This window comes from Glycine max, chromosome 17 (genome assembly GCF_000004515.6).
Source record: "Glycine max cultivar Williams 82 chromosome 17, Glycine_max_v4.0, whole genome shotgun sequence".
NCBI lineage: Eukaryota > Viridiplantae > Streptophyta > Magnoliopsida > Fabales > Fabaceae > Glycine > Glycine max.
Window position 1 is genome coordinate 978,295 of NC_038253.2, and position 18,856 is coordinate 997,150.

At 34.5% G+C, this 18,856-nt stretch overlaps 2 protein-coding genes, 1 long non-coding RNA gene and 1 pseudogene across 5 annotated transcripts; 2 read left to right on the forward strand and 2 right to left on the reverse strand.

The window, feature by feature from the left end:
* Positions 1 to 2,619: 2,619 nt before the first annotated feature.
* On the reverse strand, positions 2,620 to 5,805 carry LOC100789804 (uridine 5'-monophosphate synthase-like; annotated as a pseudogene).
* A 324-nt stretch (positions 5,806 to 6,129) lies between these two features.
* Positions 6,130 to 8,870, forward strand: LOC100809631 (ankyrin repeat domain-containing protein 13C). 2 transcript variants are annotated; one of them, XR_418957.3, is made up of 3 exons: positions 6,288 to 7,743; positions 7,969 to 8,456; positions 8,542 to 8,870. XR_418957.3 is itself a non-coding variant. In XM_006600242.2 (2 exons), the coding sequence occupies exons 1-2, from the start codon at positions 6,400 to 6,402 to the stop codon at positions 8,311 to 8,313; spliced, it is 1,689 nt and encodes a 562-aa protein (XP_006600305.1). In that variant the 5' UTR covers positions 6,130 to 6,399; the 3' UTR covers positions 8,314 to 8,556. The 2 variants fall into 2 exon arrangements, 1 of the variants encoding a protein (XP_006600305.1); XM_006600242.2 differs by having other exon boundaries at positions 6,130 to 7,743; positions 7,969 to 8,556.
* Positions 8,871 to 10,531: 1,661 nt separating this feature from the next.
* On the forward strand, positions 10,532 to 12,902 carry LOC102664518 (uncharacterized). Its single transcript, XR_001385839.3, has 2 exons — positions 10,532 to 12,167; positions 12,520 to 12,902. It is a non-coding gene; the product is annotated as an uncharacterized lncRNA (long non-coding RNA).
* A 991-nt stretch (positions 12,903 to 13,893) lies between these two features.
* Positions 13,894 to 16,099, reverse strand: LOC100305892 (uncharacterized). 2 transcript variants are annotated; one of them, NM_001251394.2, is given in 6 exon segments: positions 13,894 to 14,179; positions 14,273 to 14,391; positions 15,146 to 15,198; positions 15,277 to 15,332; positions 15,893 to 15,934; positions 16,025 to 16,099. In NM_001251394.2, coding segments are annotated over 5 exon segments (360 nt in total). In that variant the 5' UTR covers positions 15,930 to 15,934; positions 16,025 to 16,099; the 3' UTR covers positions 13,894 to 14,084.
* Positions 16,100 to 18,856: the final 2,757 nt, after the last annotated feature.

Consider the following 18,856-nt stretch of genomic DNA (forward strand, 5'->3'; position numbering starts at 1 on the left):
AGGTTTGTGAATGATTTACAATGAGTTTCACTCTTTTCTTTTTCTTCAATAAAAATAGAATTACAAAAGAATAGTTATTGATTCAGTTACGAAAATCATTATTAACTGACATCGATCTAGAAAATTCTGAATGGGTTTTGCCAAGATATATATATATATAGGAGGGGTTATTATTGTTGACCAAATCTCTCTGTATTTATTTATTTCTTAATTAAGTTGTTTTGACTCTCAGCTGCTTTCATGATCTGGAACTGGAAGGGAAGCTGGGTAGAAAGAATGCATGCAGAAACCAGCTACCAATTGTGTCAACAACTACACATTATTACCCGGTCCAGTTTAATAGCTTGAAATATTAATTATAAACAGTTAAGTCAATGATAAACGGTGACTATAATTTGTAGTCACATATTTGGGTCAAAATTCAATATATAAAGTTTTCACTAAACACATGAAGATATCTACATATTCACCACGACTTTTAAGTTTTTCCATAGTTAAGTTTTTGAGTTTAATTTTTATTATACTGTAATGTATAAAAAAAATATTGTTAATTAATAAAAAAAATTATAGCTAATATAATTTTAAAAATAATTCTCATAAATATCAATAAATTCATCACACGCAACAATGAATGAATGATTAAATGACATTATAAAAATTACTTATAATTTATATTATAAGTGCACGCACTATTTATTCCAAGTTTTCTTTTAAACTTTATTGGAAGAAAGGCGTTCGGTAGGAAGATTCTCGGAAGAAATTCAAATTTGATAGTGTTAGAAATAATTTCACTCTGATGGAGGAACCCACGTCTGTGGATGAAATTGACATGGTATAAGTCTAATTTAACTATTTTAAGTCTAAACGCTGAAGCAATTACGACGAGATGGAAATGGAACACAAATAGAAAGAAAAATAAATCACTCCGGCTCTGCAGCATAATGACCACTTTTTACTAATATTTCTAGTCAAAGTTTCCCTGTTTTCAAAGGTTTCATTTTGTGGAGGTAGGTAAGAGGTAAAACCTACAGAAAAAGAAATAGAAATATGTATATAAATGCGACTTTTCCCATCATTTGACACTAGAAATCTAGAATCATTTCCAATGAACTGAGTCGTTGTTGGGTGTTTCTTGCATTTCACGTGCAATGTGAATCTCCTAATTAGTAGTACAGTAAAATAAGCAATACTCCGTGGATTATTAATTTTCAAATTTTATTAGTAATAATGTTAACAAGGTTAACTTGGAAACGTGTAAAATGACGGCAATAAGATTAAAGTAAAGACTTTATATAAATTATTCAAATCTTACTACTAGATAGACACTAATGGATATTATATTTACATGCTTTCATAATTCATTTTTTTTCTCCTATCCTCACAAATAGGCATGGCAACGGAGCGGATCGGGTCGGATTTTGCTTATCCCACCCCCGCTCCCGACTCCTCATTTCCCTCCACACCCCCGCCCCCGAAACCCAACGGGATATATATTTACCCCTCATCCCGGTCTCGGACGGGGTCGGGTTTTTTCCGCCCCGCTCCCGACATATTTATAAAATTTTATTAAAAATTATAATTTTTTATAAAATGAAAAATATAATTTTAAATAATAACCATAACATCTTTTTAGATTCTACGTGACAACATAAAATTCAATTTAACACTAGCATAAAATTCAATCTAATAGTTTCATGTTTTAATGTGATAAATGTATATGTAATGATATTTTTGTAAATTAATGATTAGCGGGGTGGGTTTGGAGACGGGTTTGGGGCGGGTATTAATTATCCCATCCCGATCCCGAACCCAACTTTGGCTATCGGGGAAAATCTGACCTCGACCCCAATCCCGGTCAACTCGGATTTTTCCCGTCTGGTTTGCCATGCCTACTCACAAAACATTGTACGCGGTTGTTAAAACTTAAAGCTAGTGAAGTAGATTGTGCTTGTGCTTTGCACAGTCTTCTTAGCATAGAACATTGTAACTAGAGTTGGTTAATAGGTTAATCTCATGTAACTACAATTAGTGGAATTAGTTGAGAGTTAGTTATTCTTATAACTAACTATATAATCTGTTGTAATAACCAATTTTTGTAAGTCATTCTATGTTATTCACTTGCTTCCTTTTTGTTTTCTTTCTCTTCAAGCTTCTTCAATAAGCTTAGCATTCATCCATGACAGACATGGAGTTTATGAAGTCTTTCTCACTATAATAATAAGAACGTAATACTACACCAGTTCAATTTAATACTATTCTATTTTTTTATCAACAAATGTTAGTTGTTAATTTTTTGTTAAGAGACATTTTCCGATCTCCTTTAACCACCCAAATAACCTTATAACTCCACTACTCTATTTATGTGAAAGAAATCTCTACAAAAATAGAATATAAATGTTATTCAATGTAAAAAATAGAATACAGGAATCCAAAATCGAATTCAAGATAGATGAGCTTGGGTAGCTTGCTATTTGACTACTCTATTTGCCCTATTCTTGATCAAGTTCTCTGTTTCAATATAAGTAAACCTTGGTGCAGAGGAGTTGATTTATCCTCTTAAACCTTACTGCTACATATCTATTGTGAGGAAATTATATAAAATTCTATATTACCATTCTATATTTTATATTTATTTTCATTTAATTTCCCTCAAAGAAAATAAACAATTCACTTCAAAATTCCAACTGAAAAATGACTAACTTTATATTGAGAGGGTGTCCCATTAAAACAACATTTTGGCTCACCCTTTTATTCTAGGAATGCAGGCATCAAGTACATTTAGCCAAATACGCATTCCATCCTTGAAGACGGTATTCACGAGCTGCCTCTTCTGGATTTACTGCTTTGATGATGCCACGCCCCACAATGATGATGTCACTGCCCCTATCATGGACCACCTAGAAAAATATTTGAACTGACAAGATCAGTATGCTACAGGATATAAAAAACTGCTGCTTTAATGAATTTTCAATGCAAGATAAAAAAAAAATGCTGCTTTAATGAATTTTCAATGCAAGATAAAAAAAAAATGCTGCTTTAAGAGAGTACAACTAAGAATGGGGCAGAATACTTTTGCAAATCTTTATCTTAAGCAGGAACTTTCAGAAAATGGAGTGTTATACTGCTGCCCTAAAGCATCGCCACCAGTTACCATTTGAACTCCAGGGGTTGCCTGAATGAAAGAAGGATTTATAGGTGCCCCTGGCCATGATGCAGGATTGACTGAGATGAAGCCAATTACAAAGTCAGAATGATTCTCAGCAATTTTTAATGCAGCAGTGGTATAATCTCCTTTGGCAAGGTTACCAGCTGAACTCATTTCAGCAAGCAGTAATAGACCCCTGCCACGAGGTAAACCCTGAGCATGGTTCAAGAAACATGTTAGGCCATGAGTTGAGGTGTTACTATGAAATAGTACAATTAAAATGCTTACTAGTACAGACCTTCAACTTTAATCATCAACAATTCCAGGACCTGAGATTATGTGAGCATTTACTATATGAGCCCAATCCAATATATGAAAGATCCCTCTGAGATTATGGAATGCAGAAATAAATTAGAGGAATCCAGAAAAAGATTCCATGATAGTTGAGCAGTCTTACCCTTCATATTGCATGGTCACTGTGTTACCAATATCAGCAAATTTACGATCCTCGAAGATTAAGAAGTTATGTTTTTCTGCAATCTTCAATAAAATAAAGCATATATTAGATACAACTAGACCAGATATGTAAAGGATTGCCTGAAACTTATCACACACAAATGACACAATGCTCACAGTACGTAACATCCTTATCATAGGTTAAAGGCAGGAATCACCATCCAGTTTGAAAAAAATTCAAGCAAACTTCTAGTGTGCTAATGTCAATAATATCAGGAACCAAAAGGTTTCTTGAGCTATCCTGAAAATGAAAAAAAAAAAAGGCATATAAATGAAATAGAGCTTCTTTTAGTGCTATACCGAGAGAAGCATAGAGCCAAAATCAGGTGTAAAATCCGGAAAAATATCCACATGAGTCTTCAGCAAGCATATCTCAGGTCCAACCTGAAAGAGAAAACCAATCAAATTAGTTAAAAGAAAATATATGATCATGGCGAATCATCTAATTAGAATCCAGTTGATGTTAATAAGCCGGAGAACATAGGATACTTTCAAATATGTAAGATAGAAAACAAAATTGCATGGACTGATTAAAATAGTACTTATCCCTAAAAATGATATCAAGACAACCTTCCCAGCAATTTCAAGCAATTCAGCTGCAGTTCCAACATCAGCAGCCAAACACAGATTACTCTCCTTTTCAGCCATTATCTCAAACAACCTCTTTCCGATTGGATTTTTTGACAGCTTAGCCCTCTCCCCAAATGACAAAGCCTTGACCTTAGTTGCAGGCTTCCCCACCTTTGCCAAAGCAGCAACCTTCTGATTCTCCTCTTAAAATTTCATAACAACCCCTACCATCTCTTCATCAAGTTTCCCATGATTGCTCAAAATTTTCACCATTCTCCTCCAAATTCTCTCTCCCGCCTTGCTCTCAATCGATCAAAACAACAGCATCACTTATCTTCAATCCCGAGGCAGGCAGTGGTGCTGCTGTTTCCAAAACTGATGTGCCACTGGTAACCAAATCCTCAATGATTAAGCAACTTTGGCCAGGCTTGAAATCACCTTCAATAGCTTTAGTAGTGCCTTAATCTTTGATTTCCTTGTGGCGCATGACCATGGGAATGGTCTGAGCAAGAGAGACGCATGTGGCAATGGCTAAGGCAGTGAAAGGAACACCGGATACGAGGTCAAAGGAAGTGGAAGAGACTGAGGAAATAAGGGTTTGAGAGATTTGCTGGAGGAGAGAAGGGTAAGATATAATGAGGCGGAGGTCTATGTAGATTGGCGAGGAGATGCCAGATTTGAGCTTAAAGTTGCCGAACTTGACAGCTGAGATCTCATGGAGTTGAAGAACTGGAGACTCTATCAATGATGATGCCGACATTTCCTCACCTGCAACATCCAGAATGGATAAAAATCTTCAATTTAGATTCTTGTTCTGTAATTTTAAGCATCAGAATGGGATTCATAGCATAGACTTAATTATTGCATTCTCACCTCGCGGATGAAAATGAAATCACAGATTGGGCAATTCTTACAACACACATAATGCAGAATAATGAACATTGAACAATGGCTAGAAAAAAGTGAAAAATTTAGTTCAGTAGATGACACAGACATGGATAAATCCGACAACCACAATATAAAATATAAAATCCTAAACAAAGAAGCCAGATCCTTATTCAACCAAAATAATAATAATAATTAAGACTTTTAAGCATCCCTATGGGATGCCCTCCAAACACGTTTTTGGATTAAAAAAAAGTTAGCTTTTAGAAACCGAAAAAATTCAATCTAGCTTTCAAGTAGGAATCACTAAGGTGTGTGACTTAATCTGCTAATTTGTTCGTGTACTGGTGTTAGCTTTTAGGAATTTTGATGTTGGTGTGTTGAATCTTGCTAATACCTTCATTGCTGAATGTTGCTTACGCTAGGAGCGGTGATACAAAGGTTACTTACTGGGTATGTAATGTAGCTAACGAGGAATGCATTGGAGGTTTTTCGAGAAATCCGAGATGAGGGTATGGAGATTGATGGGGTTATCTTGCTTGGTGTCAGATCTGTTTGTTCTCAGTTGGGTGTGTCAAATTTTGACGGCATTTGAATCAAGTGTGTGGTGTGGGTGTCTGTGGCTGACGAGGGTGGAGATGTGGTGGTGAAATTGCAGCGGCTTTTAGCTGCCAGCAGCATATGAATATTATTAACAGTATTAGTTTTAAACTAACAAAAAAATCATTTTAAATTAATTTTAAAAAATAAATAATTAAAATAAATTTTCTAAAAGATAAAAAAAAATTAAATAGGTCATTTGACCTAATATAATTTAATTAGTTACTTATAACTTACTTTTTAATATATTATTTTGAATTTTTTTTTACAAATATGTATTTTCTCCTCACTTTTTACTCAAATCAAACAAAAGAAGAGAAAATATGTATTTACCTTTCTAGTATTTTTTTCTCCTTTCAAATAATTAAAATATGATATTATTTTTTATTCTTGTCCCACTAAGCGCGTGATGTCATTGATTCCAATTAATTAACATAAACGAATAGCATTAATGCATGCCGCAATTGCAACAGTACTTTTAATAATTCCCTAGCAAAGTAACTTCAGCAAGGAATACGAAATGACAAAGAGGCCCCTGGAAGGAGACAAAGTGACAGGACTCAGTTCCAAAGGAGAAGTGCTACCTCATCCCCCGGCACAAGCCACTGCCCTTTTGGCACTTTAAACAGTGTCCATTTCACTAAAATACCCCTTCCTCCGCAACTAAGCGAGAGCGTTGGAACATGGCCAAGTCCACCGCTCCTCCGGATAATTATGGTCACAGTCCAGTTCACTACGCCGTCGCATTGGGCGACCACACCACCCTCTCCAGAATCATATCCTCACTCCCTCGTCTCCCCGATCCCTCTCTTATTCAAACAGAATCCGATTCCCTCGCTCAAGAAAAAATCGCCGATCAGATCTCCCTCGTCCTCGACCGCCGCGACGTTCCTTATGGAGAAACCCCTCTCCACCTCGCCGTCCGACTCAACGACCTTTTTTCCGCCCGCGCCCTCGCCACCGCCGGCGCCGACGTCTCCCTCCAGAACTCCGCCGGCTGGAACGCTTTGCAGGAGGCGCTATGCCGCCGCGCCTCCGACATCGCGCTCGTCCTCCTCCGCCTTCACCATCGCAACGCCTGGTCCAAGTGGCGCCGTCGCCTCCCGCGGGTCATCGCCGCGCTACGCCGCATGCGTGACTTCTACATGGAGATCTCCTTCCACTTCGAGAGCTCCCTCATTCCCTTCGTCGGAAAGATCGCTCCCTCCGACACCTACAAAATCTGGAAGCGAGACGGCAACCTCCGCGCTGACACCTCTCTCGCCGGCTTCGACGGCCTCAAGATCCAGCGCGCCGACCAGAGCTTCCTCTTCCTTGGAGACGGCGATCACACGCACGACGTCCCCTCCGGTTCGCTCCTCGTCCTCAACCGCGACGACCGCAAAATCTTCGACGCCTTCGAGAACGCCGGAGGACCGATGAACGAGTCCGACCTCGCCGGATTCTGCTCGCAGACTAGCGTGTACCGTCCTGGCATGGACGTGACGAAGGCAGAGCTTGTAGGCAGAATGAATTGGCGAAGGCAAGAGAAAACAGAGAGCGTGGGAGAGTGGAAGGCGAAGGTGTACGAAATGCACAACGTGGTTTTCAGTTTCCGGTCACGGAAAGTGGCCGGCAGCGAGTCTGACGTGGCAGGGAGCGAGCAGGTGCTGCCGTTGGAACTGGACGAAGACGACGACGGTTTTCTCGTTGCGGAGAATCCGAATTTCGGGTTCCCAATGCCAGACAAGAGAAGACACAGTAGCTTCGTTCGAGAAGAGACAGAGTGGGTCCCAATGGGAAGGAAAAGCCTCGACCTAACGTCCGTAACGGCCCCACAGCCGCGAAGCGTGACCATGCCTACTCAGACCAAGGAAAAGGAGTACGTTAGAAGCTTACGGCCGTCAGTGTGGCTAACGGAGCAGTTTCCGTTAAAGACCGAGGAGCTTCTGCCGTTACTCGACATACTCGCCAATAAGGTCAAAGCAGTGAGGAGGCTTAGAGAGTTACTCACTACCACGTTCCCGCCGGGAACTTTCCCCGTTAAGGTAAGGGCATTATGGGAATAACCACATTTTTTTGAGTCTTTTTTATTTATAATTAAATCAGATTCTATTTTGGCTTTACTATTGTCTATTAGTCTATTATTCTTATTTTGGCCTGGTCTTTTTGTGGGCCCGACTTGAAAAATCCCTCTATGGGGATTAGAATTTGGACCGGTGGAGCCCATACGATGATTTGATGTAAAAATAATAATTGGGATGTGGGTTCAGGTGGCTATACCGGTGGTCCCTACAGTGAGGGTGGTGATTACGTTCACAAAGTTCGTGGAGCTGCAACCTCTGGAGCAATTCTACACTCCATTCTCCAGTCCAAGGCATTTGCTCAGTGCCGCAGGGGCAGGCAGAGGAGATGAGGAACAGAGCAAAGCAGAAAACAGGTGCTCTTCTTCGAGCTCATCAACGTGGCTGAGACGAAATAATAGCGTGTCGAATAAACAACGATGTATGGCATTTGATTCAGACCCTTTTAAGATTCCTGCGGGATACACATGGACCAGTGTGGATGATAAATCTCGTAAAATGAAGAAATCCAAGTCCGTCAGAAAGCCTAAGTAAGCCAATGGAGTTAGGTGTTTTTAACGTTCAATATGTAGATAGATATTCCGTCTATTTTTTTTACTCAACTGGGGCTTGGGGTGGAGAGGTAAATGGTGTTCGTTCACAAAGAAGCTGGAGCTTCCAATTGAATCACCGAAAAGGTGCTTTAGAAGCTATCGCTACATTTCTTTGCTTACAGTTTTGTTTTATCTGTCTTCATTACATGCATTCATTCTTTTCTATCAGATTATGGTCTTATCTCATACGGGCAATATTTGATGTTGCGATATTGGTCCGTCAAGATTACTCACACTTTTAGAGAAGGGAATAGGACAGCTGATTCATTAGCACCAACAGCTCACCATTTTGGAGAGTCTTGTGTTTTTTGATAGCCCGCCCGAGGAACGTAATGTAAGAACCTCTTTGACTGGATTTATTAGGGACTTCATAGATCTGTGAGAATGGAGATTCTCTGTCCAGTTAATAATAAAGAAAAAGGTTTTCGTTTCCTCGATACGAGTCTACCTTATCAATATCATGTTTCAATGGTTTTGGTCCTTCGACGGTTGGGCCCTCTTGTTCAACACCATAAACCTTTTCTTCTCCATCCACTTGGACACTTGGTTGTCAGTGTGACCAGTTTCTCGGGAGCGTTAAGTGAAGGTCCAACTTAATACATTAATCCTATAACTGAAGGTTTGATCACGTTGGTATCCACGTTTCCTCGGTTGTTCTCAGAACCTTCATGCTTAGGTTCGGTTGGCACAATTTTAATCTAAGAAATTTAAAATAAAATTTATCTAAACAAAGAATTTTAAATATCCAAATAATTTAAATCGACACAATTAAAATTCCTTATTCAAACACTACTTGTTTAAAGAAAAAGTCTCTGAAATTTTAATTTGTTTCGTTTGAGTTTTTAAATTAACTTATTATCATTTTATCCTTGAATATAATTCATTTAAATTAAAAAATTTAGATATATAATAAAATATCTAAATTTTTGAAATGATAGACATAAATTATTTAAAAAAATTTAAAAGAATAAAAAATTACGAAAAGAATGACATACACGATACATCTAATTTCCAGGACAATAAAATAAAAAATAGTATAGTTTTGAGAGTGTCCTATAATTGAATATATAAATGGATTACTTAAAAATATTTTAAACTTTATACAGTCATAACTTACAAAATTTTATCATGAAAATTTTATATTAGTAGGTAACTAGAAAATAAGTAAATAAAGAACATGTCTCAATAACGTCTTTGGTTGAACCTTCGCAGACTAGATGTGACTTATTCGATTCTCAAATGTAATATATAAATTTCATTATAATTTTTTGCTGGAGTTAGTGGTAGTCTTTCCTAACTTTGCATGGAATTATATTTCCTTTATCCAAACTTTTCTTTTAAGAGAAAAACATGTACATAGATGTTATGTTTGGTTTGGTGGTACATTTAGCCAATTGATTCAGTTTTTCATGGTAATAGCAAAACTCTTTGTTCTTTGAAATTATCACGTGTTTAACAAGCGATGAGGTTCGTGGTAACAAAAAATTATTTATTATTAATTTTTTAAAATAAAAAATCATATATATTGACTAAAAGGTTTTTTTTTAAGTCTCACTTTTTGTTACATCATATATAAAGGGTTTGAACAAAACCAAATATCCTATGGTAAAATCTTCAAGAAGAAATCATTATCATTCTCAAACTGTAAAGATAAGTACATAATTAATTATCTGTACAAAAAACATAATTAATTGTAGCTGAGTAGATTTAAATTCGAATTAGTTTTCACGTAGCTTCACTTTATTGTTGAATAAATACATCCTCCTTCGTACAGAAGACGTTACCCTGTAATCTTTATTGAGTTATTCTTTTTCTGCTCTGACTCTCTTTTGACAAACCTTCCTTTTTCTTTTTAAAGTTTTTCGATTGTAGCATTTAGAGCAGACCTTTGGTGGGATCTAATTAATTAAAGGGTTCGGTCCCCGCTTGAATCCCAGAACGTCAATTTTTAAGAGTAAATATTTTTTTTTTTACTGCTTCCCGTATATATAAGTTTCTTTCTTTCTTTTTAATTTGTTCACACAATTTCCCTTCCGTTTATGCAAATAAATTTTGAAAGCAGGTTCGGAACTTAATAGCAAAGACAATCAATAAAGGAGGCTGATACTAGGTGTCTAAAGATAGAAAATAGGATACTGGCTAGACTATTGGACCTTCAAGCTATAAAAGGCCACCCACTAATCATAGTTTGATAAATATATGTTCTTTTTCTTTTTGCTCACAAAAGTATGGGAGATTAAACAGTAATTGAGTGTTTGATGCGGCTTGTGAATATATCCGAATGCAATTTTAAAAAAGTAAAATTTGTGGAAATTTGAAAAACCGAAAATCAGAGAATCCGAGAAGAAAATATGAGAAAATAAATCAGTTGCACGTACAGAAAAATATGGAACAATCAGTTGCAAGCCAGTTTTACTATAAAAAAGACTTGCAGACTCAGATCAGTTACAAAAAAAAAAAAAAGACCTCTCTCTAATCTCTATCACTCATGGATCACCTGCAACTGCAAATACTACCTTCTAGTTCACAATTTGGCAGTCCCTCTAGGGTATATCGTCAGACTCAACACTTGTTCACAGGTTCTTTTCCTTTCATTATTTTACTTTTATTTCTGGAAAACATATATCCTATCATTCAATATTAACCATGTACTTTTCCCTTCACGTTTGTGTTGTTGTGTATTTACTTTGTTCCTGTTTCTTTGTTGATAGAGAGTATTTTCATGTGAGTAGTACTTCTCGGTTGACTTCAATTTCTTTATACCTGTGATTTTTTTCTTATTCTTTTATTATTTCGTAAAGCAAATTGTGTATGTATGTGTCGGTGATGCCTTGATGTATTATAATTTATGTACAAAAGTAATTTTCTATTCAATGTTTTTACTTAAAATAAAATACTGACGACAATCCATTTTTAAATACTTTGCACTATTCCAGTCTTCACTCCAGTTGTGACATGACTCTAAAAAAAGTACAGTTAAACAAGATTAGGATTCTCATGAAAAATTAGATTTCTGATTTTAGTTCTTATTATTGTTTTTATTCATTTTTATCCATGTTTATTTCTATTGATCAATCCCTGTGTGTTTATTTTTTTTTCCTTTTGTTGCCTATGTTTAGTTCCTTTTAAGGACTAACAACATTGATGAATAAAAAAACAAGATTAAAATAGATCAAAAAAATTTCAAAAATTAAAACTGAAAAATACTTCTCATCAATTTCATGATGAAAAAAAAAACACAAATATGAAATTTTATAAGTGTTAAAATTTATTGAACCCAAAAAGGTATTAAGAGACGGGTAAATCCATGCATTAGTTAAAGTGGCTAAGGTGATGTCCAACAACGTTGGATGACAATTGACAAATACCCTTGGCCTTCTAAGACAGGGGCTCACAACCATACCATACAATGGCCGAACAAAGCCTTAATGGGGAAGGCAACTCACATTGGTAATCAAAATATCCATCCACTATTATATGATAATGTATAGTATAGTAGTATTTAAAATTAAAATAAACTAGGAAAGATGCCGCACATAGTTTGCTTAATCAGATGGGAATACTCAAACAAATAGGTGAGTTGTCGTCCTATTATGAAAAAGATAAAAGAAAAAGCAATGTAACAAGGAGAGGGTGATAGACAGGCCAGGCCATCTAACATGGTTAGTTAGCTAGCCCTCTCTCTCTATAGCTATATATGAATTTGGTTCACTACTCCTTCTGTCCCTTTTAACTCCTCCATCAAGCTTCTCAAATCTTCTGCATCAAAATCCAGTTCAGTCCTTGGATTTGGAGGTACTACTAATGTCTTTTTAAGCTTTTCTGTTTCAACTTTACAACGTATACACTTGGCAAATATTTCTATATTTGAAAGCTTTCCATAGTTTTATTTTATGAGTTGTGTCTTGGAATAATTTATACGAATTGATGATCACGTGCCCGATTGATGTTGTAATATATTTTCAAAACAAGTACTTAAATTTCTTCCAATATGTGTGCCTAAGATCAAAATGACTACAAACTTATCCCTAGATTTGTTCTGTGGCAATGATTTATTGATAATTTGTCTCCTCATATCTAAAATGAAAAAAGATTGAGATCTGATCTAACAAAGTTGAATTAATAATATTATTTTATGCTGCAAAAGGCATCAGGAAACATGGCAAGCGAAGCACCGAGTTGGGCTGATCAATGGGGTGCTGGTGGTATTGGTGCCATGGAAGATGATGACACAATCTCTCAAAAGGAAACCGGAAAGAAAAAGAATTCAGGTTCTAAGGGTGGTTTCGGCAAAGTCAAAGCAAGTGCCTCAAATTGTGTCAAATGGTTAAAAAGCCTGTGCAAGAGAAAGAGTACATCTAAGTAAACCAGAGGATATACTGTGTGTGTGCACTTGTAATTCAGCACCATGGCAGATACCAGTTTTGTAACTTTTTTTCTTTTCCTTTTAACTAATGATTTGGTGTTTCGGTCTGTTAAGATCGATCCGATTCTAGAGGAAGATGATATGTAAAGTTAGTATTAGTCTCACTATTTTTGCCCAACACTGCATGATTGATAGCCTAAGAGTCAAGAACTTCTTTTAGGATACTGGGCCATTATTTCGCTTAACAATCCATGATTATTAAAAGCTTAAAATAATTCTTAACTTGATATTGGTAAAACATTAAAGAGCTTTTTTTTCTCCTTAAAATTTATACATATAATACTATTTTTTTTTATAGGAACACATTCCTGCAAAGTGATCTCTTATATCGTAGGTCACGAATGTTGGAAATTATGAAAAAAATCAAAAGTTGTGGTGGGTGTCTAAAGCCGTGAATTATAATAATAAAAAAATCAATTACTTTTTAGTGCATGTACAATTTAATCGTTTGAAATATAAAAAAATATCAATTTTTTAAAGGTATAGTATTTAATAATAAAAAACTTTTTTAGTGTGTTTGGAGCAGCGTTCTTAAGTGAGTCTTGGGAAACAATAGTCCTAGATAGTTAGAGAAGATAGAACAAAAAAAATGGCAAAGAATAAACTTTTAACATTTTCCCAACTTATCAGTGTCTAATGTATAGATAGCATTTTGAATAGCCACAAATATTGATCCCTGTTAAGAACAATGTAATTTGGCAAGGACATGAATTGAACAGAGAAATCAACTCTAAAAAGGATAGGATGTCAGGCAGTAGAAATTAAACATTACGGAGTTCAATTGATCAGTGTCACTGGACAACAATACAACAATATTGTGTCGGAAAAGAAAAGATCACAGTTCAGGCCATAGACCTGAACAGGTTTAGGCCCTTTTGTAGCAGAGCTTTTCAATAATGCTATAATCGTTGATTGCTATTTTGTGACAATTATGGAGCCGAAACACACTACCAAACTCAGTAAGTCACTGGGGATTACTCCATTTTATTATTATCATTTGTATCAGTAGCGCCCCTCTCATTTATTAGAGTGCTTACTACCAAAAGAAAACAAAATTACAAATTTCAGCCCGCCACTAAAAAAAAAAAATTCAACTGAGAGCATAAAATCTAAGTTCATATATTGAAATCCATAATGTAAAGATAATGCACATAATCAAAGCAGCAAAATAACTGCTCAATAGATACGTAAACCATAAGCAATAAACATGATAGGCATTGACTATCGACAGCAGAAAGTTTACATCTTGCAGCATCTATTTACAGAGTATATCATAAATTTGGACCCTAGTGGGAGCCGAAAGTGTTCTCTCCACTGTATGTCATGTAAAGAAACCCATCATCGTCCTTATTTTCCTCATAAATAGAAGACATCAAAGCGGCTGCAACAAGAGATACAGTTCATAAGTACAGCCAGAACTGCCAACACAATAATTTAATTAATTTATAATTCAGCTTGAGTAGTGGCTACTTACCAGTTGGAGGTAGAGTGTTGTAGATAAAAACAAAAATAGCCTTCTCCGCACTGACCTTAATCCTTTTACGGACAACATAAACAAACTGACCAACAGTCAAATCCGCTGGGACAAGGTACCTACAGCATCACAACAAAAGAATCAGAAACAGAACCAAGTGAGAATTCACCAATGCACAGAATCATAACTTGATGGGGCCTAACTTACCCAATGCTATATCAATCTTTGGCAAATATCTTATTAAAATGAAGTTATGAAGTGGGAGCAAACTAGTTCATAAAATAATATTCTACATACAAGTGATTAGCATTTAATTATTTACGTTAAAAAATTATTTTTATAAATACAACCAAAAAGAAAGGAAATTACTTCACACGTGCATATAAAGTATATGCCTTGGGAACAAAGAAAGAAGCAGCTGACAAGGCCAGAAAGAACAACACACTTGCCTAATTACACACACTACTATTGGATATAATCCTAATACATAACCGTCATTAAGTTATTTCCTATGAATAACTGCTGTCATGCAATTTCTAATACAGAACTCATGCAGAATTGCCAAGTTATTTTCTGTCAATATACTCTTAATAATAATTGCCTCCAATCCATCAACGGATCCTTCCTAACTCATTTGGATATCAGTTCTGACTTTGCTCATAAGTATCAATTCTGCGAGGTTGCTCGGCTTCCTAATTTTCTACTTTCACCACCCACCACTACTGTTACATTATTACTGACAACAAAAATTGAAAGCCCCAAAATCTTCACAGAAAGCATCAACCAACTTCAAGCAAAATATATATACCCCATTTGACAGCAAAACTATACTTGAATACAACAGTGTAAGTGGAATTAGATAAAATCACTAACTTCTTCTTATCGATGTCTGGGATGTCACTTCTTTCCGCTTTCTCAACAATCACCTGCACACAGTGACTGCATCTCAATAAGAGTGTCTCAAGAAAATGCAAACAACCAAACAATCTATACAAAAATCTTACAGGTATTCTATCAGGATACTTGTCTCTAATGCGAGCAGACTCAGCCTGTCTTCTTTCTGACATGGGAAAGATCAAAAAGTTCAATTCAGGAGTTCAAAAAGACAAATATGCAGCAAAGTATGCCTTAGATATAAAGAGAAAATACAATACTCGTAAAAGGGTGAAACAAAATATTTGTCCTAGGGGGAAAACATAAGGTGTATAGAGACAGGCATAAAAGAAAGAAATAAACATATTCAGTATTCTATTCGTAAAGAGAATAAGCAAAAGATCCTTTTGAAATTGTCTTAGAAAATAATCCCAATCAATTAGATTTTCATTTAGATGAATTATCCTATGCCATAATTATTTTTTTTTCCACAGAATCGAAAAGCCATCGATTTTGAATTCCAGGAATCAAAGGTTGGCATTACAATTTAAGTGAGACAGGTTTTAACTGTACTAATTACGCGCAAACCCTACTAAACACAAGGGTTGGGGCCTTGTGAGATAAAACATGCGGCCAGTATAGTTTAAGTGTTTGTGTGTGGCAACGGAACGAATCATGAATAAGGCCACAGATAGAAATATCAGAGTGAAAATATTAAAAATAAAAGATTAAGAAGAAAAAGAGTACCCAAGGGATGTTCAAGCTTGAAGGAGCTTTTGGCCATGGAATCTGAAAATTTCAAACAGCGAAACATTAGAAACGAAACATAATAACGTGTATGTGTGAGTAAGGAAGGTCGAAGAAAGGATTTTGACATACCCAACAAACACGTAAAGATGGATGAATGGGGAATTAGGTTGAGACTCAGAGAAGAGAATGGAATTGAGTTGAGACGGGGAAGAAAAGAAACGTATAATTAGTTTGCTATTATTATCACTTGCCAATTGCCATGACAGCTTTCTTTTCTTTGGTTTTTTATTCCAATTCGGATGGAGTGTCACCTGCCTTTACTCATTCCTATCCAATTCAATTATCATATCTACTATTTTTCAAATTGAATATTCCACTCCAAACAAAAAACCTTAGATCTTTTCTCTATTATTAAAAAAGTTTATCACCTACACCTACATGTTAATTGTTTGAGTGTGTGACTTAATTTTGTGTTTTGATTGTTACGTATAAAAAAAATTATCAATAAAACAAATATTTCTAATTATACATTTTAAACTGTCATCTTTTGTTTCAATTTCAAAATCAAATTTCACTAGTTTTATTTATAAAAAATTATTAATAGTTAAAAATAAATTTATATTATATTTTTTATTTTTATTTTGAATTATAAATATAATACATTTAAAATAAAATTGTTTATTTTGAGTGACGTACAACCTAGAGTAAAAGTGTTTTTAAAATAAAAAATTAAATTCATAAAACTTTTTTAAAAAATAAATGTATAAGTATTTTGAAAATGAATTAAAATTTTTGTCAATCACGTTTTTTTTATATTGCATTTGAAAATCAAAAGCTAAAAATCACAACCGCCACAAATGAGTAGGAATGGTTTTATATTAAGTTTTTTTTTTAAAGTAAATAGGAAGTTTGGAAGCAAAAGAAAAAAAAAAAGCAAACATTACTCTCTTTCTAAAATCACCCATATACAATTTTTTTATATTATTCTTTTTAAAGCAAAATGTTAACAATATTATAGTTTTCAAAGAACAAAATTTTAATTAATGTTAACAAATTAAATTAATTTGGAATAAAACATTTCTACACTTTCATTAAATCATAAATCATTATTTGAATTATTATAAAAATCAACAAAATAATCATGAATAATAAGATAAACAAAAAATATTATAGGAAGATCTAGATTATGTTTAGTCAAACTAGCTAAAAAAAACTAACAGAAGTTTTTAGGTTATGTTCGATAATGCATTTTTAGCTAGTTTTTAAGTTTTTTATTAGTTAAAAAACTCATTTGATTGTTCCATAAACAAATTTTTTTTAATAGTTTTTCAGTAGCTTTTAATATTTTTTAAAACGATACTTGAAATAGCATTTTTAAAAAGTTAACTTCTAGCTTTTAAAATTTTTTCCACTTTTATCCTCAATATATTTTTCCTTGTTACTTTTAAAATAAATTATGATATTATTATTTTTCTCTTATTTTACACTTTTTAATTAATTCAATGATTAATTTTTATCAAATACTTATATTTTAATAAGCTAACTTTTCAGCTTTCCGCTATCAATTAGTTTTTTAATTTTCAGCTAACTTTTTAGTTACTTTTATCTAACATAACCTAATTACAAAAGGTAAAATTTAAGAATCAATTGGGACAAAACTAAACTTTAAGGTACGTTTGTTTAAGCTTTTTTTATAAAATAATTTTTTTTAATAAGTAAATTTTATTTGTTTCCTAAAAAATATTTTTTAAATTTAAACAAATTGGACTCTTACATCTTTTTAATCGATACGTTTTTTTTTTCTTTTTAAAATACAAAATATCTCCATAAATCAAAGTTATAAGACTAATTTCTTAAAGAAATAAAAGATATAAGATTAACCTTGATAGTTAAAAAGAAAAACTTAAGGGAGAAAAAAAATTACGGGTTCAAAAATCTCTATTACTAATATTTATAACAAAAACTAATATTTTTGGATCATAAAAAAATCTCTCTCAAAAAAGTAAAATAGCCCTTAAGAATAACTCCTCATTCCACAAATATTTCATAGGACTAATTACTTATGCTACACCTTAATTAGAAAGTAACAAGTAATCAAGTATTGATCACGGTTCACTAAGGGGAAAAATTAGATGGCTTTAATTATCTCACCTACATGATTTCCTATAAGAAAATTAAAATTTAAAGTTTTAAGATTGTTTTACATGTCTGAATGATTTTAAATGAACTATCAAAATAACCATCACATGTTTTATTTTTTGAATTTAAAAGGCATTCGTTGAACACGGTCAAGCAATTAAAAATGATCCTATGTGATTGAATCAGTACACACATTATCATTCTTCATAAAAAATAATTTATGTTAAGGAAATGATATTGATTTTGTTTTTTGTGCATCATCCATTCCAATCCAAGTAGATCCTTGGTTTCCCACGGGCCAATCCACTGAATCCAGAACCCAGAACTGAGTGTGGGGAGGACCACTGTGTGAGTCAGATCGTACCAGGACCACAATGCCATTGGACAGTGGTGTTGTGTCCATAAGCTCGATCTTCACACACTACACTTCCCATTCTCACATATCCCTCACCACATTTTTTCATATTCATTCATTCTCCCCTCTCTCTTTCCGTTCTCTTACACACATACACTACTCTTCACAAAAACATAGCACACGGTGCACATGGATAACTGTTACTCTAGTACTCCTCCTCCTTCATCAAGTTCCACACTGCAAGTTTGTCGCTGTGAGGAGGATGAGGCTTCAAGCTTGAAGAAGAGATTCCTCAAAAGAGCTAAGGAACACAGGTCCAGGCTCTATATCCTAAAGAGGTGCATTACTATGTTACTGTGCTGGCAGAAGTACGAGTAATATTGACTCTCACACCACACACCCCTCTCTTTAGCAGGTGGATACCATTAACTACACCAACCCCATTTTTTTTTAAGGTAATAAACTTT